The sequence below is a fragment of the Entelurus aequoreus genome, linkage group LG03 (genome assembly GCF_033978785.1).
Source record: "Entelurus aequoreus isolate RoL-2023_Sb linkage group LG03, RoL_Eaeq_v1.1, whole genome shotgun sequence".
Classification (NCBI taxonomy): Eukaryota; Metazoa; Chordata; class Actinopteri; order Syngnathiformes; family Syngnathidae; genus Entelurus; species Entelurus aequoreus.
In genome coordinates, this window is record NC_084733.1 from 72,727,535 (window position 1) to 72,753,526 (window position 25,992).

The 25,992-nt window shown below is 45.5% G+C and overlaps 2 protein-coding genes across 3 annotated transcripts in view; both read right to left on the reverse strand.

Moving 5' to 3' along the window:
• Positions 1-573: 573 nt before the first annotated feature.
• Positions 574-14,875, reverse strand: LOC133646837 (receptor-type tyrosine-protein phosphatase beta-like). The gene is made up of 31 exons (XM_062042656.1): positions 14,767-14,875; positions 11,996-14,491; positions 11,172-11,447; positions 10,841-11,104; positions 10,481-10,756; positions 10,116-10,382; positions 9,772-10,038; positions 9,429-9,692; positions 9,040-9,303; positions 8,674-8,937; positions 8,319-8,582; positions 7,980-8,249; positions 7,626-7,889; positions 7,248-7,514; positions 6,894-7,184; positions 6,542-6,820; positions 6,319-6,468; positions 5,963-6,218; positions 5,798-5,892; positions 5,619-5,724; positions 5,473-5,550; positions 5,162-5,182; positions 5,006-5,087; positions 4,831-4,921; positions 4,693-4,769; positions 4,477-4,611; positions 3,026-3,148; positions 2,766-2,929; positions 2,556-2,691; positions 2,377-2,484; positions 574-2,289 (listed from the first exon to the last, which is right to left on the reverse strand). Exons 1-31 carry the CDS (start codon positions 14,816-14,818, stop codon positions 2,251-2,253), a joined length of 7,986 nt encoding a protein of 2,661 aa, XP_061898640.1. The 5' UTR covers positions 14,819-14,875; the 3' UTR covers positions 574-2,250.
• A 4,064-nt stretch (positions 14,876-18,939) lies between these two features.
• The window catches only part of LOC133646840 (zinc finger C3H1 domain-containing protein), a 20,831-nt gene continuing 13,778 nt past the window's right edge, over positions 18,940-25,992 (reverse strand). The window contains exons 24-35 of one of the 2 annotated variants that reach the window (XM_062042662.1): positions 24,995-25,232; positions 24,814-24,919; positions 24,546-24,744; positions 24,366-24,460; positions 24,177-24,284; positions 23,994-24,098; positions 23,771-23,924; positions 20,382-20,482; positions 20,208-20,309; positions 20,102-20,141; positions 19,685-19,747; positions 18,940-19,521 (exon numbers count right to left, since the gene is read on the reverse strand). In XM_062042662.1, the coding sequence (XP_061898646.1) occupies positions 19,399-19,521; positions 19,685-19,747; positions 20,102-20,141; positions 20,208-20,309; positions 20,382-20,482; positions 23,771-23,924; positions 23,994-24,098; positions 24,177-24,284; positions 24,366-24,460; positions 24,546-24,744; positions 24,814-24,919; positions 24,995-25,232 (1,434 nt within the window). In that variant the 3' untranslated portion in view covers positions 18,940-19,398. Of the gene's footprint in view, positions 19,522-19,593; positions 19,748-20,101; positions 20,142-20,207; positions 20,310-20,381; positions 20,483-23,770; positions 23,925-23,993; positions 24,099-24,176; positions 24,285-24,365; positions 24,461-24,545; positions 24,745-24,813; positions 24,920-24,994; positions 25,233-25,992 lie in introns of both variants that reach the window. The other variant, XM_062042663.1, reaches the window with a different exon arrangement.

A 25,992-nucleotide genomic window follows, 5' to 3' on the forward strand; every position in this document is an offset into this window, starting at 1 on the left:
CGGCACGCTGTTTGTATGGAGGAAAATCAGCCGTGATGACAGGTTGTAGAGGACGCCAAAGGCAGTGCCTTTGAGCCACGCCCCCAATATTGTTGTCCAGGTGGAAATCGGGAGAATGGTTGTCCCGGGAGATTTTCGTGAGGGGCACTGAAATTCGGGAGTCTCCCGGGAAAATCAGGAGTGTTGGTAAGTATGTTTGTCAACACTGTCTGCTCTCATTTTCTCGCACATTTGACCCTCTGATGTTCTGTGTACCTACATTCTGTCCTCCTCCTGTCTAGGCCTGCTGTGTGTGTGTGTGTGTGTGTGTGTGTGTGTATGTGTGTGTGTGTGTGTGTGTATGTGTGTGTGTGTGTGTGTGTGTGTGTGTGTGTGTGTGGTACACGGAACATCAATTTCCACACTTCTATTAGCCCCGGGTCCAGTGGACCCGGACATCTTATATGTAATAGAAATGTGTAAGGGGGGTGTATGGTGTGTGGTCATTAAATATGTATTCTGATATATGTTCTTCACAGAAAATGAGCCAAAGTCAGTGAGTCTCAGTTTGAAAAATTAATTAATTGTATCAGTTTTCTTTTAATAAAAAATGAAAACGGGTCCCACAGACCCGAACACCACACAAGGGATAATATATATTATATACTATGATTATATTATATATTGATTATACTCTGCCTGATAAATATAACAAGACAATATACATGTACACAAGACTCTGTAATACTTAAAACAGCAATGTGCAAAAACAATCATCCCAATCAACAATATGTACACATAAAGCATGATTATACATATATTTTCTACACCACTTTTTCCTATAGGGCAGTGCTTCTCAAATAGTGGGGTAGGTCGGGACTTTCAGTATTAGTGTCTTTTTTCATTCTTGAACAATACACAAGCCTCCTGCTAGGTGGCAGCAACGCTCAAATTAATCAACAGGCTCAACCGAGAAATATGACCATTGCCCAGGTCTATTGGTTGTGCTAAAACAGGGTTGCATACATGAAATACAGACATCTTTTAAAGCAGTGTTTCTTAACCATAGGACCGGGCCCGTTGTTGGGCCGCAAGCGCCACCTAAAGGTCTGCCTGTTTCTCCAGGTCCCATTGAGGACCGCAGCCAGGGCTGCCTTAACCTAAATGGAGCCCTGGGGCTGATGTAATTTTTGGGGGCGCGTCCCAAGCCTTCGCACCGCGCTTGCCCACGAAAACACAGTTTGAAAAGAAAATCATGATTTTACTTAACGGCATCAACGCAAAAATATAAATTAAAAAAATAATTTAATTAATGAATACATCTCCTTTGTGACTTTTAGCTCAGTCGTCGACACGCTCGCCTCTCACACCGGCAACCTGGGTTTGCTCCCCGCTCGGAGTAGTAGGAAAAAAACAACACAGCCGAGAGAGAGTACACAATTGCATCACAGAGCAAAGCCGGCTGTAATTTCACATCTATGAACATTTAATACCAATCAGTGCATTACGCAAAATCGGGGGTACTTAGTTGTAATATATTTTTCCACCGCTTGTGGCACTAATGAAAAAATCAAACAAACAGAAGAACAGCTAAAAGTCATAGAGAAGTTTCTTAAGTGCACAAATTATGACTAAAGTGGTGAAGCTGTATTTTCATTTGAACTTAAAATTTATTGACCCTTATTTAAGAAACATATATATTATTATTATTGTTATTAATTTAGTTATAATTGATTTATTTTAGCACTGTTAAACTGTAAGTATGCCCGCTATAATTATTGAATATGATTAAGATCAAGAGTTAATATTTGGCTGGCTGTGGGCCCCTATGCAGTGGAAAAGTTGGGCCCAGATGTCCAAAAGGTTAAGAACCCCTGGTTTAAAGTTGTATAATCCATAGACCAGCACTTCTTATATAGTGCGGCGGGCATGATAAGTTGTCTGGGGACGTAAGAAAAATTATGCCACCAAGGGGGGGCATGACAAAAAATAATTGAGAAGCACTACTATAGGGTTATGGGTAGGCTGGATCCTATCTCAGCTGGCTTTAGGATTGGTCACCAGTCAATCGCAGGACACATATATACAAACAACCATTCATATTCACATTGATGGACAATTTAGAAAATATAATTAGCCTAACATTTTGGGATGTGGGTGGAAAAACATGCAACCCGAGGTGTTCAGATGGAGATTTTAAACCCTAATAATGAATGTGAGGCAGACATGCTAACCACATTGCCCCTTGTGAGGCCCATGGAACACACAGTATCAGAGGATGAAATTGTCTGAATGTCGCGGACGCAGCCTCTGAGGACACACAAACGTAACATTTGCAGTCGTCATCACGACATACATGTATTGGGAGAGAAAACCAAAGAAAAAAGCGAAACTCACCTCGCTCAGGTTGAGGTTTTCGTACACGACCAGGTCATCCTGCTCCCTACACAACTTCCTGGCTCGCAACACATCCCGGACGCACTGGTGGACGAACGCGTACTGGCGCTGCAAGATGGTCAACGGGGCACATGACGAATGTCCTTTCCTGAATGACTATTGCGAATTTGTCTACACACCTCTGTCTGCACCATGTGTGAGCGGTGGAGGCGGAGTTCAAAGACGCATCCGTAAATGTCCAACGTGTCCGAGCTGTCCGACTGCTGCAGAACCCGATCCAGGACAATGAATGTTCCTGTGCGACCCACACCCGCGCTGACGCACAGGATTACACCAGCATTAACTATCATTCACACCTTTACGGAAAATCCAAATCTCGAGCTGCCTACCTGCAGTGGACCACAGTGGGTCCAGAACCAGGACTCCTGTAGACGTAGTCTCGGACAGTTCTGACAAACTGCACCAACGACTGGGTGGTGTCCGGGACCCCGTGATCGGGCCACACAGTGAAGTGGAAGTGCCGAATGAGCCGAATGGACCTCAGATCATCCTCCTGTCACACACATGCATATATATGTACAGCAGTACATTACCCACAATGCCACACACTGTCCAGTGCCAAGTCATGTAAACAATGATAGGTCTTTACGCTGCAAATGTTGAACTCTCGGATTGTCCACTCAGGGAGAACCGACTCAGAGAGCATCCGGACAATCAGGTCTCCATAGTAAAGGGGGTCATGGTCCCGAGGCCAGTAGTGATCACACTTGACCTGCACACACACACATACACACACACACATAAAAACACACACGCACATACTTGGTTACTAGCCTAAATGCTCTAATTGGGTTCTTAACCTTTTTGACCTCGGGGCCTAACTTTTCTGCTTTATAGGGAGCCCAGCAGGCACAAAACATTGATACAACGCTGATTACACATACATTTCCTTTAAAACTGACTTAGAAACAACATTGCAAAATAGTTGTATTTGTAAATGGAGACAACGTTGGTGTCTAACATTGGATCCACGTTGTTGGTTAGGAAATTAACAAATATCAAATCAACTTTATAACCTGACATTGAGTAAACGTCATCAAAAAGCATGTAGTTTCAACATTGTATTTGTGTTGTTAAATATTGGTTGGAAAATTACCAAAATTCAATGGTCAAATCAACGTCAGAACCCAACATCGATTAAACATGGTCAAAAAGCATGTTGTTCCAACGGTAGGTTTGAGTTGATCAACTTCAGGACCTAATTCAACAAGTTCTCAATGTTGTTTTAATGTATTGTGCCTGCTGTTTACAGTTTAACAGGATAAACCTTGTAAAACTATATAAAAGCATGTGTTAATCAAGGATTATTATCAAGGCTTATTAGGTCATGCTGATTAAAAAAATAAATACTAATGAAATATTCTGCAAAAGAACAGACTCATAAGAACTGATGAAAACAATTTTACATACAGTTACGCAGTGCTAATATATAAAAAAATCTAAATGAATTAATAATGAATATAATAATATAGGATTGAGGAATAAACTGTTAATAAAATTTAAGTGCAAATGAAAATACAGCTCCACCACTTCAGTCATATTTTTTGCGCTTAAGGAATGAGCTCCAGACTTTTTGATATCATCACTACTGCCACACGTGGTGGAAAATTGCATTACAACTAAGTACCGCTGCTGTCCATACGGACCACAGCTGAGAACCTGATATTTTTTTGTGGCCCTATAGGGCGCTCGCGGCCTAACAATGATTAAGACACACTGTTCTAACGCGTTTAGCTGCCAAAAACACAGAGGGCTATTTCCTAAATGTAAACACCTCATTAATGAGTTGTATGTTTAAATATTACCCAAGGTCTGTACTATAGCTTATTATGTATGTATAAAGTAAATTTAATATTTTAATATATGCTTATATTAGTGAGCTAGTTATTACTATTAAATTATTAGCTATTTGATATTATAATTATTGTAATAATAATATTATAATATATTTATATATAATATTTTTAATCCTAAAATTGATTTGGAGTGCATGAATATGGACACCCCAGATTTGCACTATAACAATGATGACTTAATTACCCGGCCTTTCTCCACACACTGTGTGACCATCACCACGTTGTGCACGTTTTGCTCCCACACCATCTTCCAGAAGTCATCTTTGGTTCCTGGCAGCGGGCCCTGGGTGGCGATGTACTCCCGACGGAAGTTGTTTCCCTAAAACACAACAACAAGAAGTCAGTTTGTGAGGAACTGTCAGCTTCATTATGTGGGTGTGTGTGCATGTGTGTGTCTCACAGGGATGTAACTGGCGTTGATGTAGTCAGAGCAGGGGTCATCATCCACATACGACAGCTTCACTCTTGTTGAGTCGTCTGCAAGCAAACGCTCAATGACCAGGAGACCCCAAAGTGTGTGTTTGTGTGACAGACTCACAGGGCAGGATGTTGTTGTATCGGTTTTTGCCGCGGTTCTCCGGTAGCAAAGCTGAGTCCAGCGGTTGGTTCCGACCGACGTCCTTTAGGCTCTGACATAACAGCGTAAATAAATATATAATACATCAACAGGTGTCACAATATGACGCATGTAGCGATAGAGACAAGGGCATCACCTCATACTCGCCAGAAAGCAGGAAGCGGGCGTCGGCCTGGAGTTTGTTGTAGTGATGCTCAAAGTCGGCCACTCTGATGGGGCTGGTGGAGCAGAGCGGAAGTAAGCAACTACCAAAAAAGTATAACTCAAAGAAGCATTTTTTTTAAATTTATACCTGAACATGTGTCGACGCTTCCTATAAGAAGAAAGAAATAACTTTTAGTCTTTTTTCACGACATCATTAGTGGATGCAGTGAACAGTACCTCTTACTAGTGAGTACACATTTCAGCAGTTTTATTCCAGTATATCTTGTCAATGGACAACACTATAAACATTTAGAATAGTCAGTGTGCAGCTTGCATAGCAGTATAGATTTACTCTGCAATTAAATGAGTCTAACGAGCCGGCAACACAAGTGAATGCCTTGCTGACAGACAACTCACTTTCGTCAGGTACTGCTGCAAAGACAAGTCACATGATCTCACCCTCTAACCCCCAGGTGACCCCGCGGCGACGGTCGCTCTCTCATCACACAAATGTCGACTGTTGCTCTCTCCTGCACACTTTGGGCCACAGAATGCATTAGACTCACCTTCCACGTGAGAAAAGGCCCAGAGTGAGAGGAACTCACACTTTGCGTGCGTTGCGCTTGTAGACGACCAGCGCTGAGACTATCGCAATGGCGGCCATCAGGATGACGGCGGCGCTGATGCCTTCTATGACGCCGCTTTGAGGGTCTGCCAGAGAGCACCCTTGAAATTAAGGGTCATTTGTGCACACGCATACACGCTCATTTGCCGCTGACCTCACCTGTTGCCGTGACGACAGGTTGGGATAGGAAGGTGTCGGCGTACAACGGCGGAGAAGAGTCGTCAAAGAGGTGTGTGAACGCTCGAACACTGAGCCTAGATGACACCATTGATGTTTGTGTTAATGGAGTGTAATGCTATTGTGTGTGTGTGTGTGTATCAGCACCTGTACGCAGTTTTGGGTCGGAGTGGTCCGTCGCAAAAGTGCCGCATGCCAGCCCGTAGGTCTGAGTGCAGGTCTGGGCGGTCACAGGACCCTCCCAGCGAGTCCATTCCTGTCCCCAAAGTGATGTCAAAACTGCAGGCGTCGTTGGAGCTACTGGCAAAGACGGCTGTCTGGTAGGCCCTGATGGAACTGTTAGAGCTGTAGTCCACATAGGAGGGCAGTGGGTGGTGCTGTTCTGGCTGCTCGCTCTCCACACCTTCATTGGACCACAATTTGTATAAAAAAAGGAACTTAGCAACTGCGAGCACTTTTCTTGTGACTATTTTGGGATGCTAGAAGGCCACATGTTCCCTTGCCTTTGGACTCGGTCACTAGCACGGTGAAGAACTTAACGGCACCGTTGACGTCGCTGAACCAGCTGCAGTTGAACGTGAAAAAGATGGACGACTTGGTGACCAACGCTGACGTGACGTCCACTCGAGTGGTGAGAGGGGGTACAGGAGGACCTGCAGACAGTTTCATGACAAAGTTAACCTTCAGGTAGCAACTCCACCACTTTGGACTAGTCCCGTAACTTACGGTCTATCATGGTGGCCGCGGTGCCCTGCGCCACCTCGCTGGTGCTGGTGTCAGAGATGACCTTGACCCAAACTGTGTAGCGCTTGTGAGGCTCCAGCTGGCTGATTACATAGGCGGTGGAGAGGCGGCCTGTGCGGCGTGAGTAAACCAGAGTCTGTGAGCCTTTGTGCACACATTCAATGGTGTAGGAGTCAAAGTCAGCCTCCGGCGGCACCCAGGAGCAGGAAATAGAGGTGGAGCTCTGAGGGTGGCAGTGCAGGCCTTGAACGGGTGAAGGCTCTGTGGTACCAAAACAAGATTAGCACGTAGAAATGTGACCTCTCATTCACTTGGAGGTCAGGAGGGCACGTACTGGTGCGTATGCTGCGTTGGATGGGCAGACTGTAGGAAGGCGTGGCCCCAAACTGCATGGCCCCGCTAACAGCACGCAAACTGATGTTATAAAGGCGTCCAGGGAACATCCCTCTCAGGATTCGACTGCCGGACGTACGACTCTCGTACGGGTTGATGATGGTCACCCGGTCAAGCGGTGTCCACTGCAGGTCAAAATCGTCGTAGTCAGAGTCAGGGGGGGCAATCCAGGTGACCTCCATGGAGGTGTTGGTCACCCCTCCGAACAGGAACGATGTTGGCGGTCTGGGAGCTTAACGGGACATACACGGTTACTGCTCAGGTGACTTTACAGTAACAATTCTTTGCATCGCACCTGTCCTGGCCTGAATACTAGCACCGTTGGCTAGTTCGCCGCTGTGACTCAGGACCTCAGCGCGGTACAGTTGTCCAGGCTTGAGGTCACCGAAAACGAACTCTGTGACATTTGGCAGAAGCTGCTCCTGTGTTTGCAGTGAGCCATCGGGGCCATAGAGCGACAGGAGGTACCCGCTCACGTCGCCCTCGCTTCGTCTCCAGTCCACTCGCAGACGGTTCGACTGATTCCCACTATGAGCTCGTAGAGACGTGACTGCTGCCGGGACTGGGGGGAAGAAATAGATGGGATGATGGTGATGGTCACACAATTTGATCCAAACTAATGTTCAGAGTTGTAACACCTGAGTTGTTTTAAGTCTTGTCATCCACTCCTCACCTGTTCTGGCCCAAATGCTGGAGTCATTGCTTTGCTCGCCACTTCGAGTCACAACCACTATCTTGTATGCAGAACCGGGTCGGAGGGCCTGGAAAGAGCACTGTTGGCTGGAAGGAGGAACCCGGCGTCTCACGTGCAAGGCATTGTCGTAGCCATAGAGTAAGATGTCGTACGAATCAAAGTGACCCACTGGCCGACTCCACTGAAAGGACAGACTGGTGGTGGTGTTGCTCTTGACCAACAGGTGGGTGACAGCCGCAGGTCCTGGCAGGTAGAGGAAGCTAGTCAAACCCTAAAGATATATAATGTGATGAAAAAGTGGCTTAGCTGCACAAATAGGAAGTCTGTACATACGTGTGCAAGCCTCAGCGCTGACCACAATGCTTTGGAGTCCACCGCTGATGGTCTGTACTAGGAGGCGGTACTTCTTACCCGGGGTGAGACTGTCAAACATGTGCTGGGTGCACGTGGGGGGCAGCGTGGCGTTCACTAACACGATGCCCTGCTCTTCAAGCAGCTGCAGGAAGTAGCCGTCAGACACGCCCGCAGCTACCTGCCAGCTCACCTGAAGGCTGCTGGTACCGGCCAGGTTCTCCACCTGTAGTGCCGTCACTGGCGACGGGACTACGCACAGGACATGGTTGTAATGTGACCAGAACACAAGTAGCACAACTGGGTTGGCCTGGGCCTCACCTGTGCGTCCCTTGGCCGTGTCGTTGTTAGAGAGTTCGCCGCTGAACGCCTGCACCGTCACTTCGTACAGCTGACCGGGCTGCAAGGAGCCGAAGACTACCTGGTTTTGATGTTTGAGGACGGACCGCAAGTCCAGCTGGCGGTTCTGTCTGTACAGAACCACGATGTATCTGTCCATGTCGCCTTGACCCGGCGTCCAGCTCACCTTTAGACTGCCGCTGTCGCCGCCATTACTCACGTGGATGTTCTTTGCTTGACTGGGAACTAAACAGGAGAAAACAAAATGGTGTACGTTGGTGTGAAATGTATGTTGGAATGTTTGTGCAGTCCTGTGTGTCCAGTTTGTATTCCCAACCTGTCCGGCCCTCGATGAATTGAGTCCTCTGGTTGGGGCCACTAAAGGTGGACACAAGGACCTTGTAGAGGCGTCCAGGTGTGAGTGAAGACACCACACACTCCCCCACGCCGCTGCCAAGGGTGAGTGGGGGGAACACTTTCATGTCATTAAAAAGCAGCTGCACTTCGTAGTGATCCACGTCACCTGGGGCCGGTGACCATGCCACCTGAAGATCCTCTGAGGTCCGTTTAGCGACACATAAGGACCGCACGGCCGCCGGGACTGGAAGATACACAAGAGGTGAATTGCTATTATTTAGTCTTAACAAAGTTGTGCGTGAATGTTAGCAGATGACATCACCAAAGAAAGAAATTGAGCACTCACATGTGCGACCATAGGTAGAAGTGGTGGTCTCGTAGGTCCCGCTCCAGGTGCTCACCACTACTGTGTAGAGTCGACCTGGTATCAGACCGTGAAAGACGCATTCATTCTGCGTCTTTGGCACTGTCTGGTTCTGCAACACAACATTGTTGTGCTTGATGGACACCTGGTACAAGTCAAAGTCTCCTGAGGCAGGACGCCAGTACACCTTCAGAAAGTCATCACGAGCCCCATGTGTCGCTGTGGGGTTCTGGACCTTTGAGGGTTCTGAATAATGACAAACATTCAAAGAAAAACGTTTCACCTTAACATTTTAAGCATTTATTTTGGCAAGAGCACCAAACTACTGATGGACAACAATGAGAAGTGCGCATTTTCCGTGTGCGACTCACGTGTCCTCTCCAGGACAGAGATATGGTTTTGGAAGGTTCCACTGCGAGTGCCAATGGAGATGTTGTAGAGGCGACCGGACACCAGAGAGTTAAAAACGCACTCGTGGCTTGATTTAGAGACGACGAATGTGTGAAGCATTTTGTCTTGGTCCCTCAGGGTCACCAAGTAACTGTCCACTTCACCTGGAGCAGGACGCCACGACACACTTAGGAAGTCCATTCGGCCATTGTTACTGACGGTTACCTCACCAACCGCAGCAGGGACTGAGAAAACCAGAAAACCAACTGGAAGTTAAAAAGTCTGCTTCTGTTGTTATTGTTTGGAGTGACTGACTGGTCTTACCTGTGCGTCCCTCTGCCACAGATTGTCTGGACGTAAGTCCTGCTCGGACGGTGGTCACCACTACCCTGTAGAGAGCGCCGGGCCTCAGACCCCGGAAACTGAGGCTGCTAGCGACCACAGCCACACTTTCGTTCTTGATGACGCTGCCTTCGTGGACCAGCAGTACAAGATACAAGTCCAGGTCCCCATTGGCCTGGTCCCACTGGGCCAGGAGGCTCTCGGTGCTTCCCAAATTAGAAACCTGCAGCCTGTTGACCTGAGACGGAGCTAAGAGACACAATAAAAATTAGGTATACATTTTTAGTTATCCAGCATAACCAATGAAAATGGTACAAAAATCTTACTGGTCCATGTGTTGATAGAAGCAGAGCTATTAAGGTTGCCACTTCTGGTTGTCACGGTGACGGTGTACAGACGCCCTGATGTCAGCTCGCTAAAGGTGCATCCTTTGGCCTCTTTGGGGAGGAGCTTCTGAATTAGGATTGAGTGCATCTCGCCTTGTTGGAGGATTGCCGTGATACCATTCCACTCGCCGAGCGGACCATGCCACTGGATGGTGATGGTGGACTCATCGGCACGATGGACAAGTAGCTGCTGAACAGGCTGAGGGGCTACGGGGTAGAAGGTGACAGTTAACAAAATTATGTCTTCAGTCCTTTCATAAAAGGAAGTGAAAGTAAACAACCAAAAGAAGCCAAAGTAAACAAACCCAGTTGTCCTTGGCAACGCGCTGTGTTACTCAAAGTTCCACTGTGCACTGTGACCTCCACGCCATATGCTCGGCCCGGTACCAGGCCCAGGCTGGTGACGGAGAACAAGTAGTGCTTACTCAGCTTGCTGATAGTTACGTTAACCAGAACTTCGGATCCATTCCGCAGTAACACGTTGTAGTTGTCCCAGTCACCGCTGGGTGGCAACCAGGTGAGACTCAAACCAGTGCCGTCAGACAGCGGCCAAGCTGAAAGCTCCGACACCGCACTAGTAACTGAAACAAAACAAGCAATGCTTAAGAACTGAAAATCTAATCATTGTTCTGTTGATTGACACTTGTGGATGACTTGCATGGTACCTGTCGCTGCGCTAGTCCTGGCCTCAGCGGTGCCTCCTTCCGTTTGGGTTTGCAGCGACAGCTCGTAGTGGCGCCCAGGAGTCAGGTCCTGGAAAACGGCCTGGGTCACATTTGGACTCAGGTGCAGCTGCAGGGGGGCAGCGCCATGGGCTGATAGAGTCGCATGGTAGAAGTTAACACCACCTGCAGGCGGGAGCCAGGAGGCACGTAGCTGTTTTGCAATCCCGTTGTTTTCCAGCTTCAAGTGGGACACAGGGGCAGGAGCTGAGGTGGACCAGAGAGACAATTACATTTGAAGGCCATGTAAAAAAAACGTGACGTTTTACCTCACCTGTATTTGCCAGCAGGTGCACGGGTGGTGCACTCTTACCGCCGGCTTTTGCAACCACGCCCACTTTGTACTGGGTCCCAGGGACTAGAAACCCGAAGGTCGACTGGGGGGTCGCACTTCCTGATACATTCATCCTGTGGATGGATCCCGAACTGGATTCCATTAGAGTGACGTCGTACCAGTCCACGTGACCCTTGGATGGAAACCAGGACACCAGCAGGCCCAACGAGTCATTGGGATCTTTGTGGACTTCCAGCTGAGTCGGACCAAGCGGGTCTGCCAGAGGACACAATAATTCACGGCTGCTACTCTTTGACTCTTTTACTATCAATAAAATAATTTTTGCGGGTCACTGAAAGCACCCATTAATCAGGTCTGATGATCTAGTCCTTGTTAGTTTCGTAGTCCTGGTCAAGTCAGTGAGTCAAACACATACTGTCTATATGATGTAAAAATAAGCTAGCCTGCATTTAGGACTAATCACTTCAGAGGAAAAGTGAGTGCTGCTTCACCTCACGTCAACAACAATAGAACAATGGGAGACAGGAAGTCTGCGTCCTCTACAAACGCACTTATATCACGACTGCAGGAAGTACAGACTTGAAGGAAGGACACTTTTTATGATACAGTCTTTCTGGAAAGGCAAAGTTTCCAATGGAAATATCATTTATCCTCCATGGTTTTAACCTGATGGTGTAACGAGACGAAAACTGAGAGAGTCAACAAAAACCAGAGTGAAGAGCACATTCTGGTGGCTATGCAAACCTATGACAAAACGACATTTCCACATAATGGTGAGACATGACAAGATTGGTTCTTCTTACCTGTGCGCACAGACACTTTGCCTCCCTCTCCATCCACAGCCGAGGTGACAGTCAGGTGGTACAAAGTCCCCGCCTCCAGCGATGCAATCTCACAAGTGAAGGTGTAACTGAGCCTCCAAGTCGGCTCACATTCAGTAACGCTGTTGTGTGTCACCGCTGTGAAGCTGGAGCACAAACGTGTCGTGCTGAACGTCAACACGATTGAGTCCACTGTGGCCTTTACCAGCGTGAAGTTAGCGGTGCAGCTTGACCCCGCGGTCACAGATGTTGTTGAAGGCTTGGACACAGGGATGGGTGAGGTTGAGGGCGTGGTTATAGGTGAGGTTGAAGGCATGCTTTTAGATGTTGAAGGCGGGGTTACAGGTACAGGTGCGGTTGAAGGCATGGTTACAGGTGAAGTGGACCGTGTTGTCTCAGGTGTTAATGTTTTGGTTACAGGTATAGGTGAGGTTGAAGGTGTAGTTAAAAGTGTTGCCGAAGTTGTGGTTTGAGGCGAGATTGAAGCCAATATTATAGTTGTGGTTGAAAGCATAGTTGCAGGTGAGTTTAAGGTTGAGTTGACAGGTGAGGTTGAAGGAATGGTTACAAGTGTTGGTGATGGTGTGGTCAAAGGTGAGTTTGAAGCCACGTTTATAGTTGAAGTTGAAGGTATGGCTACAGTTGAGGTTAAAAGCACGGCTACAAGTGAGGTTGCAGGCAGGCTTACAGGTGTTGTTGAAGGTATGTTCACAGTTGAGGTTGAGGACATTGTTACTGGTGTTATTGAAGGCATGTTTACAGGCGAGTTTGAAGTCCTGATTACAGTTGCAGTTGAAGACATTGGTACAGTTGAAGTTGAAGGCGTGGTCACAGCTGCAGTTGAGGTTGAAGCCATGATTATAGTTGTGGTTGAAGGCATGCCAACAGGTGAGGTTGAGTGTGATGGTACAGGTAAAGTTGAAGGCATGTTCACAGGTGAGGTTAAGGCTGTAGTTACAAGTGTTGTAAAAGGGGTGTTTTTACTTTCAGGTGAAGTTGATGGGGTGTTCACAGGTGAGGTTAAGGCTGTAGTTACAAGTGTTGTTAAAGGGGTGTTTTTAGCTACAGGTGAAGTTGATGGGATGTTCACAGGTGAGGTTAAGGGTGTGCGTATAGTTGTTGTTGAAGTTATGTTTACAGGTACAGATGAATTTAAAGACATGTTCACTGGTGAAGTTGAGGGCATGCGTACAGTTGTTGTTGAAGGCAGGGTTACAGGTACAGGTGAAGTTGAAGGCAGGGTTACAGGTAAAGGTGAAGTTGAAGTTGAAGGCATATTCACAGGTGAGGTTGAGGCTGTAGTTGTTGTTGAAGGGGTGTTTTTAGTTACAGATGAAGTTGATGGGATGTTCACAGGTGAGGTTAACGGTGTGGGTACAGTTGTTGTTGAAGGTATGGTTACAGGTACAGGCGAGGTTGAAGGCTTGTTCACAGGTGTTGTTGATGGGGTGTTTTTAGGTACAAGTGAGGCTGAAGCTATGTTCACGGGTGAGTTCGTAGTTACAGGTGTTGTTGAAGGGTTGTTTTTAGGTACAGGTGAGGTTGAAGCCATGTTCACGGGTGAGTTCGTAGTTACAGGTGTTGTTGAAGGGATGTTTTTAGGTACAGGTGAGGTTGAAGCCATGTTCACGGGTGAGTTTGTAGTTACAGGTGTTGTTGAAGGGTTGTTTTTAGGTACAGGTGAGGTTGAAGCCATGTTCACGGGTGAGTTCGTAGTTACAGGTGTTGTTGAAGGGTTGTTTTTAGGTACAGGTGAGGTTGAAGCAATGTTCACGGGTGAGTTCGTAGTTACAGGTGTTGTTGAAGGGTTGTTTTTAGGTACAGGTGAGGTTGAAGCAATGTTCACGGGTGAGTTCGTAGTTACAGGTGTTGTTGAAGGGTTGTTTTTAGATACAGGTGAGGTTGAAGCAATGTTCACGGCTGAGTTTGTAGATACAGGTGTTGTTGAAGGGTTGTTTTTAGGTACAGGTGAGGTTGAAGGGGTAATCACAGAGGTTTTTAGGGGCGTGGTTAAAGGCAATCCACTGAGTTCAGTCGCTGTTGTTGTGGCTAGCCTGGCTTTAACGCTTGCGGACCGCCCTTGTCGACCCGCTGACATTGGTGGTATGACTGTTGAGGCGCTGTCTGTCGCTTCGGATCTGAAGTCATGTGACCCATGTGACACGTCAGGTGGCTTTCTAGATTTTGTTGGCTGTGGAGTCTCTGAAAAGTGTGGCGAGGGAGGTGCCAAAGGAGGCAGCATCCTGGCGGTGGATGCGCCTACCGCGGACAAGGTCCCAACTGTATCAGTCGACCCTTGATTCTGCTCCAGCAATGAAGATGAGGAAGTCTCATGTCGGCGTTGCGATGGTGCATCGGTAGACCTGTTGTCTGGAATTGAACTTGAAGGTTGCGTCGACGTCGGCAAATGTCCACCGGCTATGACATTTGACCCTTGTGGCATCTTTGAAGAGGAGAGAGTGGACGTGTGTCTTTTGTCTGAAACGTAATGAGAAACTGATTGTTTCACTAGAGGGCGCCACTTTTGAAAACACTGTACTGTACTGTATTTGAACCTAAAGACAAAACAATCTACTATAAGGCTGTCGTACATTATTATTATTAGTAGTAATAATAATCAAACAAGATGGACTAAAGCATTTCGTTTTTCAGATATTTGACATTAAGCCAATTCCTTAAAACAGTGTCACTTGTGCTATAGAGCATTCTTCACCTGCTTCTAATCATAATGAATATAAAAATAGTGTACTCACAAGCAGTAGTGACATTGAGCAGAAGAAATAAAACCAAAAGAGGAGTATCCATGTCTACTGTTCACTCACAACTGAACACTGACTACATTTCTCACACCAGTGAACAGGCGGTAACTTTGTGACAGGAAAAAGTCAACCGCCACGTTTCCTTCCATTCAATTCTTCTACGCACACCGTTTTACACGGCAGGAAATACCACTGGTCATCACACACAAACACAAGGATGGACTTCGCAGGGCAATTTAGAGCCTTTAATGGAGCTGACTTTAATGTTTTTGGGCAGAAAAGAGGTGTGTAGTTAGAGTGCAGCATGGACAACATGTTCATCTATACATCTACCATACTGCTTACTCTGTTTAGGGTCATGATGGGTAAGCTGGAGCCTATCCCTGCTGACATCCTGTTCTCTTGGGCTGGAGGAAGAGGAGGAATATCCTGACCTTCACACAAGTCCGTCTGGAAAAACAAATGAGCTTCTTTCCAATAATATCCTATATGATTTAAAAAATACATAAATAGTCATTTTTTGTGTACCTGGGTGACTTACAGATGTAAGAATGTGGTACAGACCATACTGTGGCAGCCTCTACTTTCAATATTTAGGTCTTTAATTTAATTTTAATAAACTATCAGGAGTTTCGACAAATAAGTCATATTAAGATATATAAAACAATTGTAAAATTGATACCCTCCAATGAGTTTACCACTGGAGGTGGTCCAATACTAGGCTGCAGATGTTAACTCTTAGGACAAGGAATGTCACTTTTCTGGGGGAAGGAGCATGAGCTGGTTTGGACTAGATATACAAACCAAGTTTTGGTGATTACAAAATTATGGATCCACCAGACATGGAGAATGTTAATTCAGTTGTTTAATTTTGGAGAAAAAAAATAATACAGATAGCAGACACGACACAAAACTATTGTCATTTCAAATGGGACCTTTCTGACTTTAAGAAACAGTAACAGATTCATTTTTAGATGAAGCAAGAGTGATACAATTATGGAATCACTCATTTCTGAGAGAAACTATGAAATCACCCTGTACATTTTAATTTCCAAAGCTAACACCTGCGTCAAAGGAAATCTGTTCATTAATCTACAGTTAAAATGGAGTGTTTACACCTTGTAGAGCTGTTGCACCAGGTGGATTGACATGAATCATGGCTCCAACACAATAGATGTCAATTGAAACAAAGGAGAGGTTATCAAACCTCTTCAAGAAGGTAAACCATCAGGCAATGTTGCAAAAAATTTTTGGATTGTTCACAGTTAGCCTTGTGTAAAATCTGGACCAAGTACAAACAACATAGGAAATATCAAATCATCAAGACAGAAAACTGAAAGCAATATATCTTAAAAACAGAAAATGCAGAGCAAAACAAATTAAAAACAAACTGGATTCACCGTCTGTGACCAAACTGTAAGAAACCTCCTAAAGGAAATGGGATTTAAACACAAAAGCTCAACAAAAGCCGTCATTACCACCTAAACAGCAAAAATTAACAGCTAAGGAAAAGCAATCGTGGACTATAGATGACTGGATGAAAGTCCTTTTCAGTGATGAATCGTGAATCTGCTTTGGGCAAGGTGATGATGATTGAACTAACTTGCCGTACTTATGAAATTTATGGGATTATGTGCCAAACAACAGTTCAGAGTAGCCAGAGTGCTCTCTCAGGTGATTCCCTTGTTTTGTTGGGGGACTTCAACAGTCAGGTTGGAGAGGGGTGATTGGGAGGATCAGTCCCCCTGATCAGAAGCCGAGTGGTGTTTTGGTATTGGACGTTTGTTTTCGTAACAGATTGTGCTCGTCACTATGTTCAAGCATAAGGATGTCCATATGGGCACCAGGCACCAGGACACCCTTGGCCGCAGTTCTATGATCAACTTTACGGTTGTGTCGCCGGACTTGCGGCACTACGTTTTGAACACTCGGTGGAGAAAAGGATGCAGCTGTCAACAGACCATTAAAATGGTGAAATGGCTCCGATGGCGGTGGAGGATGCCGGCCAAAACAGACAGGCCCCAACACATTGTGAGAGTCTGCTGGGAACGTCTGGCAGTCTACTGTCAAAAGGGAGTCAAAACTCCCACATTCAGGAGAGCTTCCACCATGTTCCAAAGGAGGCAGCCGACAGTGAGTCAAAGTGGGCCATGTCCCATGCCTGTATGGATGTGGAAGTGATCTCAGAGTGGTTAGTGCCTGTCGTGGCAGTAATCCCAGAAACAGCTGGTGGACAGCAGCAATGAGGGATGCAATCAAGCTGAAGGAGTCCTATGGGGCACTTTTTGGCTGACAGGCCATGCATGTGCAGCTTTGGCAGTCGCCGAAGCAACAACTTGGACATGAGAAGAGTTTGCAGAAGCCATGGAGAATGACTTCCAGACGGCTTCGAAGAGATTCTGGACCACCATCCGCCAGCTCAGAAAGGGCAAACAGCGCACTGTCAACAAAGTGTTCGGTGTGCTGTTAACCTCGACTTGGGATGTTATCCAGCATGCACAAGACGTTAATACAATGTTGATTATACGCACGTCCTTTAAATTGGACTTCGAAACAATGTTGCAAAATAGTTCTATTTGTAAATAGAGACAACGTTGATGTCTAATGTTGGAGCCACGTTGTTGGTTGGGAAATGACCTAATTTTAATGGTCAAATCAACGTCATAACTGGACATTGAATAAACGTTGACAAAAAGCATGTTTCAATGTTTTTTTTGTATTGTAAAATATTAGTTGGGGGATGACCAACATTTGATGGTCAAATAAACGTCAGAACCCAAAATTGGCTTGTGGACCAGTAGAAGGAGTACTTTTAAGACCTCCTTTCATCTACACATTTTTATTTGAGGAAGCAGTTCTTGGGGACTTGTGCGCTTTCCTATCTTTGGGGCTGAGGTAGTCAGAAAGCTTGTCTGTAAATAGGCCCCCCTGCAGTGGGTAAGCTCCATCCTGAATTCTTTCAGGCTCTGGATGCTGTGGGGCCGTCTTGGTTGACAAGACACAGGGATGGTGCCTTTGGATTGGGAGACTCGGGTGGTGGTTCCAACTTCGGTGGGATTACACTTCTCAACCTTCTTGGTAAGGTCTATGCAGGGGTACTGAAGTTCAGGTTCTGCTGGATAGTCCAATTTTGGATTCAGGAGGAACAGTGTGTGAACTGCAGACCAGCTCCCTAGCTTCGGCAACGTCCTTGAGGGTGCATGTTTGCCCAACCATTCTACATGTTTTTTCGAACTTGGATAAAAGGTATTCGACCATGTCTCACAGGACATCCTGTATGGAACTGCTTGACTTTGGCAGTCCACTCCATGTATGACTGGTGTCAGAGCCTGATCTACATTGCCGGCGGTAAGTCGTACATGTCTCCAGTGATGGTTGGAATTTGTCAGCTGGCTGCCCTTCGTCACCGATTCTGTTCTTAACTTTTCAGGACAGAATTTCTGGTCAGTCAGGGCGTTGAGATCTGCTTTGGAAGCTGCAGGATTGTGTTTCTGGCTTCATCAGGCCGTGATCTTTACCTCTCACTGGATCAGTTTGCAGCAGAGTTTGAATCGACGGATAAAAATCAGCGCCTACAAATTCGAGTCCACGTGATGTATACAAAGTCTCTAGTTCAGTGGTTCTTAACCTGGGTTCGATCGAACCGTAGGGGTTCGGTGAGTCGGCCTCAGGGGTTCGGTGGAACCTCCGCCACGGAGGTCAAGCCAGACCCAACTCATCGTGTACATAAAAACTTCTCCCTATCGGCATATTATGGATACGGCAACAGCAGAAGTCAAACTGATTTGCAGGTGTGTAATTTGTTGTGAGTTCATGCACTGTGTTGGTTTTGTTCTTTGAACAAGGTGATGTTCATGCACGGTTAATTTTGTGCACCAGTAAAAAATCATATAACTTTGTCTTCAATTTGAAAAAAATTGTTTTAATTTTTCACTAAAGGATTCGGTGAATGCGCATATGAAACTGGTGGGGTTCGATACCTCCAACAAGGTTAAGAACCACTGCTCTAGTTTAAGTAAGTCTTTATTTTCAGGAATTAGAAAAAATATATAATAAAGGCTAATAATTTCAATAAATTGATCATTTCAGTACAACACTGCCAAAATGAGAAGCATTTGGAGCTACTTCCTGTTGTCAGTTAAATATAACACATGAGTCGTCTTTATGTTGAGAAAATATTTTTAATAGTATTTGCATGTAAAAAAATACATGCCCTGATCCATTAATACTTTTAATGACAAAAAAAAACCCCAAAGCAAATAGCAAACGAGGTCTTCTTGTCCAAGCGTCTTTCAGTTCCCGCTATGATGGCTGCCGTTTGGCAGTGTGTCTTTGTTTCCGAGGAGTTTAACAAAATAAAAGTCTTGCTTGCTTTCTTCTTCACAACAACAAAAAGATGGCGTTCTTCAGGCCCCCCTCCGCCCTCCCCCCAAAGGGAAAATAAAACTAAAAAGGGGATGAAAAGTGACAGACACAAAGACAAACGTCACTCAGCAGCTCGATACTTACGTACACGAGGAGGAGGCGGAGTCTTTGTGGTCCCGGGGGGAGGCGGGCCCCCGCCCCATTTGCTGTCTTTGCCAGCTTTTTTCTTGACTCAAAGTGTCGCCACCGTCAGACATCGCTTCACTCAGCGGCTTTGACGTCAGCTAAACTCACGCCGACCTCTTGAGCCCTTGACAGCAGCCGGCGTAGCCGCTCGGAAACGGCGTCGCCGCTGCACGCTCCCGCCGCCTCTGACTGCAACAGCTGGGAAAGGTGAGATGGGACACACAAAGGAAGCAAGTGGTAAACATGTGTCTACTTCCTGTTAGCATGTACCCTAGCGCTGAGATCGGGGTTTTTTTTGGCATGCTGCTGGCGTAATGTTGTCGGTGTGACAAGTTATTTTGGCAGAGGGTGGGCCATTTACATCTTTCCAAAGTTCAGCACACAGCGGAAGGTTCTGGAGCGCTTGCTGATGAAGACGTCTCACCTGCAAAGACAAAAACAAGAGAGGAAGACGACGAGGAAAAGAAGATGGCGACAAAAAGGGGCATACTCAAAACAAGAATACAAGTCCTGACTTGTGATGCACTCCTGCTGGGGACAAATGAGATTTAGTAGCAAGAATACAAAGAGTCCACAACAGGGGGCGCTTATGTTAGCTAACTATGCTAATCAATGCCTAATGCACATATATACAAATAAAGGTCGCCATATTTGGTATGAAGATGAAGATGCTCTGGTTGCTATTTTCCGTCTCCATATTCTAGGACGTTGAGAGACATTAGAGAGAAGCATTAATGTTGTAAGCTTGATTGAACGATTCGTTCGCATGGCGCCTCACCTCTGACGGGTGCTTTAGCTCCGCCTCCACAGCGATGGCTCTGCAGAAAAACATCATCATCAGCATTGTCTGTGTGATGTTTGTGTGTCAGAAAACAAATCCTCACATTTTCCAAGAGGCAAAAGACTTTGGAGCGCTGCTGGTCAACATCTTGGCCTGGAAGCGCACGTGTTCCAGGTTTCCTTCAGTCCACTCCTGATGCAGCAACCTGTTAAGAACAACACCACCACATCACGGACACAACATTCATGTCCCATCTAAGAGGTGGGCCAGGATGTACCTGAGCGCCAGCGCGATGTTGGTGGGCATCATGTAATGGAGTCTCTCCAGAACCAGTGCATGCTGGGACGTGTCCACACAGCTAAGGTAGAAGGACACCACCTGAAGACAAACACACACAAATACCTGAGTCATGTAAATGCTACAGTTAATGACTTGTTTCCAACAAAAGCAGAGTCTTTGATAGTCGCCAGCTGCCTTCATAAAAACAAAGAGACTAATTGGCACCGGGTTAAACAATGGCATTAACAGCGGTGGCTGTAGGCAACCTCCTGATGTAATTTGTTGCATTTGAACTGAAGTAACCCAGGTGGCCCAGCAGTTTTATTTATCCGTTTTCCCTTAAAACGTTTGGTTGCTTTCTTTGGCTGTTGGTGTGAAAGTCCTACTGTTTGTTTCCAATGAACTCATCAGCGTTATTAATGCTGGCTGAGCAGTTCCTTCACCACCATTACAATATTGGTTCTGTTTCTGCCGTGTTGTGCAATATACGTGTTGACAATTGATCAAGTTAGTCAAAATGATCTATGTTTTCCTTCCCACTTTCTCACGCACTCCAAATCATTGTGAAAGTTTAAAAATGTACTTGTCAAAAAACTCCCATTCACATCCAAAGCCTAATTATTGTTTATTTTGATTCTAAACCGATTCATAAGCTTTAAAGAATCAATTTAAAACATTTTTTTAAAATGTATTATTATTATTATTGTTGATAGTGTTCCTTTTATGAATATTTGTTTTTTCTTTTGTTAGTACAGTGTAACCTTCATTTACAAACCCCTCTATTTGCAAACTTTTCGGTTTACAAACTTTTGGATTGCGCCAAATATGCCTCTATACAGCAGAGGGAGAAGACATTACGTCTTGTTTAGTGAGACCACACAGCCCCCCCCATTTCCCTCCTTTTACCGCCTGTCTGGTCCTTTCTCTCCGCTCGTGAGGTGATCCTTTACCGATGTTAATGCGTGTAAGTGGTTACTTTTTAAAATGTTTATTATTATAGCAATATGGTTGTTAAAAGTTAAGGATTTTGGTGATTTCCGATCGTTTGTGAGGGCACCAAAGGGAATTATGTGTGTGTTGGCATAGCAGCACATACAGGAAAATCCAGCTTGTCGTCGTCGTCGTTTTGGCTTTTATTAAAGTTACTTAATCACCTCCTTGTTACGTTTGTTTGATATAGAGTACTGTATAGCACTTAATATTGTTTTCAAAGTGTACAAACCTTCACCAAAATATGGACTTTGTCAAGGCTGGAACCCATTATTCATATTTACATTAGAGTACTGTATAGCACTTAATATTGTTTTCAAAGTGTACAAACCTTCACCAAAATATGGACTTTGTCAAGGCTGGAACCCATTATTCATATTTACATTAGTTCTTATTAGGGGTGTAACGGTACGTGTATTTGAATAGAACCGTTTCGGTACGGGGGTTTCGGTTCGGTCCGGAGGTGTACCGAACGAGTTTCCACACGGACATATTAAGTAGCGTACCGCACTTTATGTAAACAATGCACACTGAGGCACTACACACAGCATGCTAGCAACTAACGGGCTACGATAGACTGACCATACGTCCTCTTTTCACCGGACATGTCGTCTTTTGCGGAGCTGTCCGGGCGGAGTTTCTTAAATGCCTCAAATGTCCGGCATTTTGAGTTAGGGTTGCGTGTATTTTCAATGTATCTTCAGGGTTAAGAAGGGGTTAAAACATACTTGCCAACCCTCCCGTTTTTAGCGGGAGAATCCCAATATTCAGCGCCTCTCCCGACAACCTCCCGGCAGAGATTTTCTCCCGACAAACTCCCGGTATTCAGCCGGAGCTGGAGGCCACGCCCCCTCCAGCTCAATGCGGACCTGAGACTGAGTGGGGACAGCCTGTTCTCACGTCCGCTTTCCCACAAAATAAACAGCTTGCCTGCCCAAAGACGTCATAACATCTAGGGCTTTTATAGAGTGCACAACTGCGCACACAACAAGGAGACGAAGCAGAAGAACGAGGAATTTACAGACATGGCGGCCGAAATGATATACTCATCATGAACGGAGAAGTTAAACAGGACAATACTGCCATCTAATGGATAGCCACTGGAACACTGAAATTCAAGGTTTTTTTTTTTCTTTCTATGTAAATAAAATAAAAATTAAAAATGTATATATAGCTAGAATTCACTGAAAGTCAAGTATTTCATACATACATATACATATATATATGAAATATATATGAAATACTCGAGTTGGTGAATTCTAGCTGTATATAACCACGCCCCCAACCCCCAAACACCCCCCCCCCCCACCCCCGACCAAGCCCACCCCCCTACCTCCCGATATTGGAGGTCTCAAGGTTGGCAAGTATGGGTTAAAAACAAAACAAATTGTGCGCGCAGCAGCATTCGTGAGGGAGGGGCAGAGACAGAGAGCACAAGAGAGTTATGATAAACGCGCATGCGTCGCCAGGCTCTGCTTTTTATCCATAGATTTATCAGATTTAATTTTTTATTATCTATAGCAGGGGTGTCAAAAGTGTGCCCCGGAGGCCATTTACGGCCCACAGCTAATGTTTTAAAGGCCCACAGCACATTATAAAAATACTATTAAAATAAACAAAAACATAACAAAAGTGAAATAAAAAAGCTTAAAGGTTAAATGTAATTTAGAAAAAGTTGCAATGTTGACTAATAAAACAAAGCGTTTTTTTTTCTTTCAAACTGTCATTGCTCAAAACATAATATTGAATCAAAATCAATGTTATTATGAATTATTGACCGATCCAAGGTTCCGATTACTTCACATCAAATATTTCACTAAGAAAAATATTTTTGCTGGAAGATTTTGCAAATTTGGTAAATAAATAACCCAAAAAATGTATATTTTGTTGTTTTCTTACTGTACCGAAAATGAACCGAACAGAGGTACGTACCGAACCAAAATTTTTGTGTACCGTTACACCCCTAGTTCTTATGGAGAATTTTGCTTCTCGAAACAAACTCCTTGATTAACGAACCATGTTCAAGAACCAATGAATAAATAAATCGAGGTTCCACTGTATTGTATTTAGAAAGTATTGCATTTGTAGGTCTTCTCAATTGCTTTACATATTTCTATCCTAAGTATTGTAAAGCTGGTATATGATTGGCGTGGCTCTATTTACTTTTATTAGATTAATATTCTGTGATTTTTGTAAATACAAATTCAAAAATCATTTTTATAAAGAAATGTTTAGGTCAACACTTACAATTTATATACCAAATAATATAAAGCCAGAATCGTGTTGAATTGAGAATTGATTCTAAATTGAACCGTGAGTTGCTCAAAGATTGCCTCCTCCAGTAATTATAGCTAGTAAGTTCATATACTACTGTGTATACTAAGAACAACATCTTGCCTTGTTGTGGAAGCGATAACAAGTCCAGAAGTGAGCAGGGTCAAAGGGCACCTCCAGGCGAGACGGGACCGTGCTCAGGCAGCGCAGGACCAGCTCCGACAATCGCCCGGCTGCCTGAGACTGGAAGTGGGGGCCGCTGCAGAACATCATGTAGCTGCAAAGACAGGGACATGCCATTCGTCTACACTCTGTCGTGATTGAGACGCCGGCAGGTCGCACTCACTCCATCCACAGGCAGTGAAGCTCCTCGGTCCGTGCGGCTGAGCCCAGTGCTCGCTCGAAGGCGTCCAGCGTGTCATCCACAGAGCCGTGCAGCCACAGCCAGCGACTGGAAGCAGACAGCGCGTCATGTCAACATGACGCCACGTGCTACGGCTAGGTCACATGACATGGATGAGAGCGGTACCAGTGAAGCAGGTGCAGATAGGACATTTGCTGGTTTATCTGCTCTTCCAGATCCTTTTTGATGACGAAAGCAAGATACATGTGGTCTGTTGGAAGGCCGAGGATGTTCCTGATGGAAGACAGCGGAGCAACGTTAGCTTTCAAGACATGGATTCAAGCTCTAACTAACAAACGAATCAAGGTGACAAACCGCAAAATGTCCACAGGCGTCATGTTACTGCTCTCGTCCTCGCATAAAGACAGGACGAACCCTCGGAAAAGCGGAGTAACCGCGCTTGGCTTGTCCTGTCAAAGCACAATTCACTTCCTGTGAGATGCTAGCCACAGTCAGGTACGTAACACAGGAAGTAGCAGTGGAGGCCCTGCCCACCTGAGCCATGAGGAAGCTACAGCAGTGGTAGAAGACCTCCGCATTGTTGGGACACTCAACCAGCGCATGTAGCCACAAGCTAACGGCGCGATCGCTATTCCCAGAGCGCACGTGGAGGTCGGCCAGAGCGTCTCGCAGTGTGCATGACTCGGGACACATCTCCAGCAGCGCCTCGCACAGGATCACGCCCTCCTCCAGCCTTCACAAACACACGTCACACTTGTGAGGTCACGGTCACCACCGACAATTTGACCCCTGACCCGCTCACCTGTCCAACAGCCTGTGCAGCAGCAGCAAGTTGGTATGGAGCGGCAGGCACGCCAACGTCCTCTCGCTTGGCGTCAACGACTCGTTATTGCACTGACTGATGGCATCTTCCAGGGACAAACACACACATTAGTGGGCTCATCACGGCGGTCCGCTGACACACACGCCGCCAGGATGTTTACCTCGGAAGAGCGTCATGAGGTCTTCATGTGGTGTGATGATGTCCTGGGCCGTTCGCCAGGGCAAAAGAAAGTGCTCAGTGCTGACCAGCCTGGACGGGCCAGACTCTAACGGGTCATACAGACTGGATGGAAGACGCCGGAACTCCTTCAGGTGAAAGTAACACAACCATGCCAGTGCGCGGTCGCTCGCCATCAGGTGATCGGCGACGCTTTGGTCGTCACCTGACTTCAAGGCGGTCTGAAAGCAGGCATCACATAATGATGCAGAATAAGACCATCAACTAGGGCTGGACAATTATTCAAATTGTAATCAAAATTTAGATTTTGGCTTCTCACGATCATAAAAATATTCTAATCGAAAAAAACAAAAAACATTATTGGGCTGCGCAACGTGCATTGTAGCTTGTAACAGTGAAACAAATGAGTAAAATAAAAGACCACGTTTACGAGAAGTTTGGGATCTCACCATGGTTGTTACTTTTTATTTGACACAACGCTAGTACGTCTAATCAATAATCACTGAACTCAACAAAAAAAGTAAGGCCATATGATTTCCGCATTAACTTAATTAACCATGGAGAGAATCCCAGAATTGGCCAATAAAAGGTCATTTGCTGCTGAACGAAGAATATCAGGAGGGAAATTGACATAAATGTAAGCAAAATGCTGTCAACATGAGGAGAAGGAATATTAGTTTGGGAAAATAACGTGTCCGGTACCGCTCATTATTTCCCGAAACACATCCTAAACTAAATTTGGAGATGGCCATTTGAAACAGCGGCTAAAGTATGAAGCTAAAGCTTGCAGGAACAATCCATACACCCACAACACATATTATCTGCTTGTGTTGTTTTATCAATGTACAAACAGGACAGCAGTTTTTTTTCCAACAACTTCAAGTTGTCTCCAAACTCATTAAGCTCAGAAAAGAAGCACACTTCCCTGTTTCACAATAACAGCGCTTTTCACAACATCCGATCTGACGGCACTAACAAAAT

Coding starts and splice junctions, on each gene's coding strand:
- LOC133646837 (XM_062042656.1), bottom strand. CDS start 14,818: ATGGATACTCCTCTTTTGGTTTTATTTCTTCTGCTCAATGTCACTACT. Junction 7,890..7,979: donor CAGCGCTGAGGCTTGCACAC/GTATGTACAGAC, acceptor TCTACCTGCCAG/GACCTGCGGCTGTCACCCAC. Junction 5,725..5,797: donor ACCTGTCGTCACGGCAACAG/GTGAGGTCAGCG, acceptor GCTCTCTGGCAG/ACCCTCAAAGCGGCGTCATA.